This window comes from Chrysochloris asiatica, unplaced genomic scaffold (assembly GCF_000296735.1).
Source record: "Chrysochloris asiatica unplaced genomic scaffold, ChrAsi1.0 scaffold00186, whole genome shotgun sequence".
Lineage (NCBI taxonomy): Eukaryota > Metazoa > Chordata > Mammalia > Afrosoricida > Chrysochloridae > Chrysochloris > Chrysochloris asiatica.
Window position 1 is genome coordinate 4,956,493 of NW_006408704.1, and position 9,762 is coordinate 4,966,254.

General features: G+C 46.0%; 1 protein-coding gene across 1 annotated transcript in view; it reads right to left on the minus strand.

Annotated features, from left to right (window-relative positions):
- The window catches only part of SLC6A11 (solute carrier family 6 (neurotransmitter transporter), member 11), a 177,805-nt gene that overhangs the window by 167,626 nt on the left and 417 nt on the right, over positions 1–9,762 (minus strand). Inside the window, exons 2-4 of the mRNA XM_006872183.1 lie at positions 5,931–6,065; positions 5,691–5,831; positions 814–904 (exon numbers count right to left, since the gene is read on the minus strand). Of these exons, the coding sequence (XP_006872245.1) occupies positions 814–904; positions 5,691–5,831; positions 5,931–6,065 (367 nt within the window). The remainder of the gene's footprint in view (positions 1–813; positions 905–5,690; positions 5,832–5,930; positions 6,066–9,762) is intronic.

Here is a 9,762-nt window from a genome sequence, read left to right on the forward strand (position 1 = left end):
AACGAGATGGATTGGCCAGGTGGCATCATTGATGGACTCAAGTGTGGCAGCAGCGGTGAGGTTGGCCCAGGATCAGACATTGTTTCATTCTGCTGTGCATGGGGTCGCTATGAGTCGGTTCCGACTCGATGGCACCTGACAACAACAACAACAACAACATGCCACTGGGCAGGTTTCGGTAGAACTTCCAGATGAAGATGAACTAACAAAAAAGGCCTGGTGATCTCTTTCCAAAACTTAATCAATGAAAACCTTATGGATCACACTGGTCAGACCCACAACCGATCAAGGGGACGGAGGACCAGGCATCATTTGGTTCCATCGTGCATGGGGTCATCATGATTCGGGGCCAACTTGCCATCAGCTAACAACAAAATCCATTGACCTACCTCTGTTTCCAGAGCCAAAAGGTTGATCTACTTTCTTCCCACTGACAACATTTCAGTTACTAAAGAGAGAGCTAAACTGCACACCAGCCCACTGGAGACTTTTGAGTTCTAGGCAAAATGTACTCAGCTTACTACAGACATGCTATATACTCTCTCTTCCTAAAAAAGGAATGTCTTCCATGTCTACCATTCTACCCAGTACCTCTCATTCTAATAAGCAGAGACATGCTGACATAATTGTCAGAGAAGCAGAATGCTTTTCTCTCTGCTGCCCTTTGGGGAAACCTCTACACGTCATTGCCTGTCAGATTCCCACAGGAGCCAGGGAGGGTAGGCCAGAGGAAGGGTCTGATGTTTCCCAAAGGCCCAAGTATGCCACCAAGAAAAACCAGGACAGAACCCCTGTGGGCTCTTTCACACTTACTCCCAGAACTCCATGACAGGGGAGGTGGCATTCTGCAGGGACACGTGGCTGTAGTTGCTCGCATTCAGTTTCTGGAACTCCACACAGTGTTCTACAGTGGAAACAAGACAGACAGACAGACAAAATTAAGCTCGGCCAGGCCTGGAAAACATTCAAGGCTGATGGTGCAACCAAGCCATTTTACCTAGCCGCTCCAAGTAAACATACCTCAAACAACACCGCGGTGGAAATCAATCATTTACACAGAACTGAAGAGAAAAGACAGTTCAAGAGAGAGGCAAGTTTGATTTCAAACGGGAGATAAGGTTTCCCACGCATCATGCCCAGCTGTCAAACTCTCTTCTCCCTGTCTTTATCCAAATGTATCTCCTTTCCTTTTTCCACTTCATTTTCAGTCTTCCATTTACCTGTCCTGATCAGTGTCCCTCGAGGTGATGGGGCACTAAAGGACTAACTTGTGTGCCTTGGACCAAGAACGCATGGAGGCTCCGTTTCCCTTAAAGTATTGATTGAATGCAATGACCTGAACCTCTATAAGGAAGGATTCCAGGTTTCTAGCATATTCCCTCACTTGCTACAGTCCACCAGAAAGGATCTATGGAGCACCTTCTTGAAACCTGGTGACCAAGGAGATTTGAATCTCAAATAAAAGCATTGAAGAATTCATTCTTCCAGACTCAGATCAGCCCATTAATTCCTCCTTCAGGAAACCTTCCCTGATCTCCCTCCCCTGAATATTAACAAAGTTACCATCGAAAGGCCCTCCAAGGGATTAGATTCTCCAATCCTTTTATCTGAAGAGGAGGAATCTGAGGTTTAGAAATAGTCAAGGGATCCCCACCCACATCTCTGCTGCCTCTGTTCCAGGTAGAATGGGGAACACAGAGAAGCCAGGCACCTTCTCCTTTGTCCCAGTTATTGCTTCCTATCCATCACCCTCACAAGGCAGGCACTGCCTACCACCACAGGGCCCAGAACCCAGGTCTCTTTACTGCATCTCTCCACTTACGGGTCTGCCTCGGCCAATTTCTACAAGCTTTCTGAGGACAGGGCCTCCTGTGCCCCTTCACCGGTATTCCTATGGCCAGCACAGGGGCTGTGCCAGTCAGTGCCCACCCCCCTCCATGCTCCTCTCTCCTCATTGTGTGAGCTCTGGAAATTAGGGCCGCAGTCTCTGGGGGCAGGGGCCACTTGTAGAGGACATTAGGTGCTGCCCAGTAAATCGGGATTCACGGTGACCCCACAGGGCAGAGCAGAACTGCCCCCATGGAGTTTATGATCTTGGTTTATGAAACAAACTGTCACATCCTTCTCTCCTGCAGTGCCTGGTGAGTTGGAACCACCAGCCGTTCAGTTAGCCCATGTGCCCTTAACCACTGTGCTGCCAGGGCTCAGAAGCCTTTGTTGTTCTTAGTGTCATCAAGTTGGTTCCGACTCACAGTGACCCTGCATAAGGTTTTTTAAGGAGAAACTGGTAGGCATGAACCAACAACTTTGCAGTTAGCAGTCCAGTGCTTATCCTACAGTGCCACACCAGGATTGCAAACTAGTTTCAGAAAGAAGTTTTGGGTCTACTGAGGGGAGTCCCCCACTACCTGCCTCCTCTCCTTTCCTTTTGGCTAGAGGCAAACTACTCTGCAGGAAAGTGGTCTGTGGGGGCCACAGACATTCCTAAGAGGAGTCTGGAAACTTGGAAATTACATACAAATCACAAAAGCGAGCCCTGTGCCCTTTTCTGAGGACAAAGGCCCTAGACTGTATCAGGTTCTCTAAGATAGTAGTGCCCACATTGTTTTTCCAGAGTAAAAAAGTTCTCAGATAAACTTGACACGCGATTGTTATTAAAGTTGATGAGCTATTGTTATTAAAATATTTGGTGGTGATGGTACCTTGTTGTGTGCCATCAAGTGGGTGCCAACCCATAGTGACCCTGTGTAGAATTTCCAAGGAGCAGCTGCTGAGATTGAATCTTGTGGTTCAAACTGACTTTACAGTCCAGTGCATTAACCAGTGTCACGCCAGGACTCCACAGGACCTACTCATAGCGACCCTGTATAGGGTTTCCTAGGCTGTAAATCTTTGACAGGAGCAGAAAGCCTCATCTTTCTCCTGCGGAGTTGCTGGTGAATTCAAACTGCTGACCTTGTGGTTAGACGCCCAGCTCGTACTAAAACTTTATGATTCGAGCATTTGTACAACTATGAAACCAGATGTAAATTGACAAACTAATTATAGGACCAACACAATCAAAATGGTCACCTAGGATATTGTTGTTTTATGAAACTAAATGGCTTTCTCAACAGGTAGGAGGCAGTATTTTTCCATGAGTGGCACAAACGGTTAAAGCACTAGGCTGCTAACTGAAAGGCTGAAGGTTGGATTTCATCTAGCGTTGCCTTGGATGTAAGGCCTGGGGGATCTACTTTCCAAAATTCAGCCATTGAAAGCCCTGTGGGGCACAGTTCTACTCTGAAACACATGGGGTCGCCAGGGGTCAGAGTTAACTCCACAGCACCTGGCTATTTGAGACCCAATTCTGTCACCACCTTTCTTGGGCTACACTTCTCCAAAATGGTTTTCCTACAGCTTTATAAGTTCTCAACCAGCCTTCACTTAGCACCAACACACTATTTGTGAAGGAAATCCCTCAGCTGTTTTTTCTTAGCAATCAATGTTCTATGTGCCACAAACACAAGCTTAAATTTTAAACAAGTTCAAAGTCAAGCACTGAAACCTCATGACTGTCCTCAGTTATAAGGTGGTTGTGCACATAACCCAACACCCACTTACATTTTTAGAGCATCCTCAAAGTCAATTGTTGTTGTTGTTTAATGCTAATGCCATCGAGTCGGTACCAACTAATAGCAACCCTGTAGAGAGTTCCCAATGAGTGGCTGATAGGTTTAAACTGCTGAGTTTGTGGCTAGCAGTCCAGTGCTTATCCTGCAGCTTGAGGCCAGAACTCCCAAGTTGTTGTTGGTGTTGTTAAGTACCATGGAGTTGGTTCCAACTCATAATGACCCTGTACAGGGTTTCCTAGGCTATAAATCTTTACGGGAGCAGAACGCCTCATCTTTCTCCTATGGAACCGCCAGTAGTTTTGAACTGCTGACCTTGCGGTTGGCAGCCCAACTTGTAACCACTATGCTACCAGAGCTCCTTAGAACTCCTAAGTAAATAGACGCAATTAAATTATTAAAGAGTTCTCACAGGCCTCCAAGAATATGTCCTGGAATTTTAGGTTGATAAACATTTCCATCAGGGTCCTAAAAAGAGACCCACCCACCACCCATGAGTCAGTTTGTCATAATGCGGTACCTGTGTGCAGCTATGGTGCTGGAAGCTTAGCCAAGTTTCAGTGGGACTTCCAGACTAAGACAGACAAGGAAGAAAAGTCTGGGGAACTATGTCTGGACACCAGTCACACACAAACAGACCCCTATGAGATACAGAACACTGTCTGGCACAGAGCTGAAGATGAGTCTCCTAGTTGGAAGACACTCCGTCGGCTCAAGCAGACTATGATGGCTCAGGACTGGCCTGTGTTTCATTCTGCTCTGCGTGGGTCACCATGAGTCAGAGCCAACTCGATAGCAACCGACAACAAAGAGAGACAGTCACAAAATAGGGCAAAGCTGTATAGGCTAACTGCTTGATCAGGGTCTTGGTGTAGTGCTGTAGGATAAGCACTGGACTACTAACTGTAAGATCAACTGTTCAAACCCACCAGCCACTCCTCAGAAACCCTACAGAAGGTCGCTACCAGTCAGAACTGACTTGGCCACCCCCAACGACAACCACAGATGCTTAATCCCAGCTCCTTTTGCTGGAGGCCCACATGCTCCTCAGCCTTACTGCATCTCAGCCCTCAGGATGGCAGGCCACTGCCAGGATGGCAGACAGCTGCCATGAGGACTGTTGAGAAGATGCCAAAGGCAAGATCACGACAGTCAAGTTGTGACAGCTGCTATTGGTTAGGAAGGTATTTATTAGCGGTCCCTGGGTTATAAAACTCAATCTTGATAAGATTACAAATTGATAAACAAAGACTTATATTAAAATTAAAAGTAGTCTAAAAGATGATCTGGTAGCGTAGTGGTTACGAATCAGGCTGCGAACCTTAAGGTCAGCGGTTCGAAACTACCAGTCGCTCCGCGGGAGAAAGATGAGGCTTTCTGCTCCCGTAAAGATTTACACCCTCGGAAACCCTGTACAGGGTCGCTATGGGTCGGACCCGACTCGATGGCACTTAACAACAACAAGAAAAGATGATCTAGTCTCAAATGTCCATCTGGTTGGGAAGGCCAAGAAGCAATGTGAGGACCGAGGCCAGCAGAAGCCCATCAAAAGGCAACAGCTAGTGCTCAGCTCAACCTCTTGCTGCCAAGCAAGGAATGTGGCTCTGCTGCTACCAGATCTTTTCATTTTTCACAGGAAGCTGGAAGTCTGGATTTTCACATGAAGTTGTCTAATTTTTAAAAATTGACAACTAACTACATAATTTTTAAACTGTCATTCACTGGCCGATCCAGCGTATAGGCCCTATGCCTACAGCCCTTGACCTAGTCTGACCCTACGTTGTACTGAGGATAAGTGGCAGAGCTGGAATGGGAACCCCAAGCCCCTGAATCCTGGTCTAGTGCTTCATCGTCACCACTCCACTCTGCCCTGTGGCTGGGCCTCCATGGCTCCCACAGAAAGAACAAGCACAACTCTTCTTCTGACCCTGCCAGTCCCTGGACCAAACATTCAGCTGGGGCTTCAGGTGCAGAACTGACCACCCCCAGTTCAGTGAGGTCAACTCAGGAAACCGAAAGGAACATCACAAGAGGCCTGAGGTCAAGGACCAGTAGAAAAATCCCCCCTGGGAACCATACCTGTGTTCCACTCATGCCCACAAGTGGCCCAGGGGAGCTCGGTGGTGAAGCAGTTGCTCAGGTAGAAGATGGCCCATGCCAGGATGATGATGTAGTAGACGTTCAGATGAGCTTCAATCACCTGCGTGGCGTAACCAATGCCTGAATGCACAAAGCAAAGGGAGCAATGAGTCTTTCTCTGCTTTTCATTGCTTGACGTTTCCTGGGCTTGCATTGATTTCCTGACGATTTCACACTTACCTTCAAATAAAGGACACACTTTCCTCCAACACGTAATGCCACCTTCACTTGTGAACTGCCCCAGGGCCGTTTCCAGGAAAAACACAGGTATTCCACAGCAAATAAAAAACACCACGTAGGGTATCAGAAACGCCCCTGCAAGGATACAAAGTGAGGTCAAGAAATGAAAGCTGTCCCATTGTGTCACATTCAGTACAGCCAATCTTTAATAAGCATCTCCTATGGGAGTCCTGGTGGAGTACTGCAAGGTCAGCTTGAATCACAAGATCAGTGGTTCAAGCTCACCAGCTGCTACTTGGATTGCTATGAGTCAGAATCAACTCGACAGCACTTAACAACAACAACAACAGGCATGCCTAAGGAGCCCCACTGACCCTGTGGGTTACACAGTCGGCTGCTAAGAGCAAAGCCACCAGTCATTCCACAGGATAAATGACCTATACAGGGTCGCTGAGTCAGAACCAACTTGAAGGTATTAAATTTGGTTTGGTTTTTGGTTACAGACAAATCTGGGTGACACAAAGAATTAATAAGCTTCACTGCAAACTAAGAGGTTGGTGGTTCAAGTCCACTCCAAGGTGCCTCCTGGCAAGAAAGGTCTGGCAACCTTGTTGCAAAACAATAGCCATTGAAAAGCCCATGAGCACAGTTCTACTCTGACATACAAAGGGTCGCCAAGAGTTGAAATCGACTCAACAACAGCTAGCTGTTTTGCTTGTTTGTTTCTGGTTTTCTTACTACAGGTAAGATGCAAGCTTATCTGCACTTAAGGTCAAGTGCCCACCATGAGGGCATTTGTGGGTTTGTGGTCCCATAAGTAAGCATCTCATATCTCCACACCTCAACTCCATCATCTGTCAAATGGGACTTTAATACTCAATCTTACCTCATGTACCATTTACGTCACTGAGTTGTCACATAGCTAAACTGATAATGTGGGCATGTCTTATTTGCTTAGTTCTTTTTTTTTATGGATTCCATCTCTACCACAGATCAAATCCATTCCCTCTCTGAATGCTGCATCCTTCTTTTTCATTCTCAAGTAATCTTGGGGGAGTGGAAGCAACAGAGGAGGACCCCTTCATGAATTAGCAGGATTCATTACTTTGGAAATGATCAGCAAATAAGCTCTTCCTTAAAGACAAGTAATCTCGGGAAGTTACGCAATCCGCAATGATCCGCACTGGAAAAGTTAGGGTCCTGGCAAGTAAGTATGGAGGTGAGTTGTCAGGAGTTTACAGCAAAAAATCTGTCCAGCAAGGCTGGCCTTGAATTCATGTGAGAAAACATCTGCCTAAGCTTTAGGGCTCCTATCTTAAAACCCAATACCATTGTCCAGACCCTTATTTGTAACAAATTAAATAGCTAAAGTGAACATGAGCTATTAGTACCAGAAGAGGATTTCTCCAAATCCCTCTCTCTGCTGTCTAATAACAAAGCATAAAAACACGTGTTGTTCCCACCATCTGATCTCATAAATGAAGGCTTTAACTGAAATTGCTTTTTGCCAAATGAAGTCACTTTAGCCACAAGGATTAATAGTAACTATTTGGATCAACCCTGATAACAGGGCCCATAAATAACATTCAGGGTTTTCTAGGCAAGAGACTATTTTAAGGTTTCACACTGGGGGGCAAAAATGTAATTTAAACTATTGTTGGAATCTCTAAGTAGAGATGTGTGGATATTTTTTAAAAGGTAAGCAGTTGATCAGCAGATATTCCAACTGTGTTAGGAGGAAAAAAGTATGTGAGAGAGGGTAAGAAAATTTTGTTTTCTGAATCTAAACTTAACAAGCTAAAATAAGCTGCAGCACTTTCCCTAATACCTTGTAATTTACCTATGAATCTTTTAGAAAGGAACAGATGACACTTTCTGAAAGCTCTTTTTCTTTTTTCTTTTTTTTTTTAAGCCTGTGTATTCTCAAGCAGGTATGGTGCTGTAAGATAAGAACTGGACTACTAACATCAAGGTCAGCAGTTCAAGTCCACCAGATGCTCCTTGGAAACCCTGTACAAGGTCTCTGTGAATTGGAACCAACTTGACGGCATCTCACAACACCATTCTCCAACGTAGTACTCTTTAAGATAACAAACTCAATCACACCAGGATATGTAGGACCAGTAAAGCTCTTGACAAATTAGAGTAAAATGAAAATGAGTCATTTTTAAACTTTACAAACTACAACCCTAAAAAAAAAAAAAAATCTGTGGCAGACTTTGTAATTAACTCAACGTACCTTGTGTTCTGCTTTTAGACATGCTTTTTGTTTTGGCATAATGATTTCCTCTATTTTTTAAAAAAAGATGTTAAAACAATTTTTATCTGCGATTACCCTGAAGGGTTTCCACAGGTTTCAAAGTGGTTATCACAGCCTCTAAAGGCTGAATCGGCAAAGAGAGGTGGAATTCACAGCCCAGGGCATGCGTGGGGGGATGTTTGGGGTAACAGAGTCCACTCCCTCTCTCTCCAGCCAAGCCATCAACACCAGCGGCCACTTCATTACCAGTGCAGAGCAGGCTTGGAGCAGCCTGTGCCTGAGGGATGAATGTCGCCAAAGAAAGGGCTTAAGCCAAGAAGTACCCTTCTCGCTCTCCCTTGGACCTACTCACACAGGAAGTCCCTGCCAGCCAACTTCTGAGCTACCTTCTATGAGGCTTGAGATTTGCTGGGGGAGGGGGACTATAGCAAAGAGACAGTGTAATATATAGACACGGACCCTTTCTCTTGAAGAAACTATGCCCCTGAAATGGGTTTGACAAGAGCTCTTGCCATGGGCCTGAGGCTGTCCTGCTGAGCTGGGAGGTTTGTGGGTTCCCTGCTACATTTCCCACCAAACAGACTGAGATTTTGTCACTACAAGCAGATTCTCATCACCTTCCTTTGGAGGAAGATCAAAGATGGTGGGCTAGGCAGACAGACCTTCTACAAGAAGGACTCACGAAATGGAATGAGCAACAGATGACAATCCTGAAACCCACAGCTTCAAAGGAAAGGATAAAGAAATAGCCCACATTGGATAAGAGAAAAGAACTGAAGGAAACAGCCAGCAAGAAGGCAACCAGCAAGTCATGCATTACCTTTCCTGCCCTAACCCTCCCCGCTACAATCTCTAAGTAAAATAAAGATTAAATCAGGTTTTCTGTTATTTGTTGCTGGTCACTCTCAGACCAAGAAAAGAAACTGGTTGGTGCCAAATTTTCCACCAGAGAGATCCAAAATAGTCCTTAGGGAGGGCATGAAGAGCAATTAAAGGTCCAAGCAGGAAAGCAAACATTAATACCTCAACTCAAAGTTCTCCCTGTGGTCCAATCTCATGGTTTTTGGTATCAGAAATCCACCTTTGTTACTGATTGTGTTTTCAGAACTGTTATGTCGCTCACCTGATGAAGGTGGCTGTAAGAATTAAATGAGATGAAGTAGGCGAAGCTTAGCTTGGTGCCTGGCATTTCAGTCAGTGATCAAAACACGGGCCTACTCATGAATGATCAGAGTCCCTTCTCCGCAGTTAGGGAGAGGGGGCTCCTAGGGATTGTTGTTGTTGATTGTTGTTGTTGTTGTTAGGTGCCGTCCAGTCGGTTTCAACTCACAGCGATCCTAGGCACAACTGAAGGAAATACTGCCAGCCCGCGCCATCCTCCAAGGGATTAAGCAGGGATCAAAAGCAAGGAGTGCTGCCCACAGTGGGCATCTGAGGTGCTGCAGACGCACCTGGCGGGCGGCACACTCAGGTGCGAAGCCGTGGGTTCACACCATGCCCAGGGGGCAGGCAGGTCACGCATCGGGTGACCTGGGACAGAGGTTCTTCGCCGGGGTCCCGCTTCACGCAGGC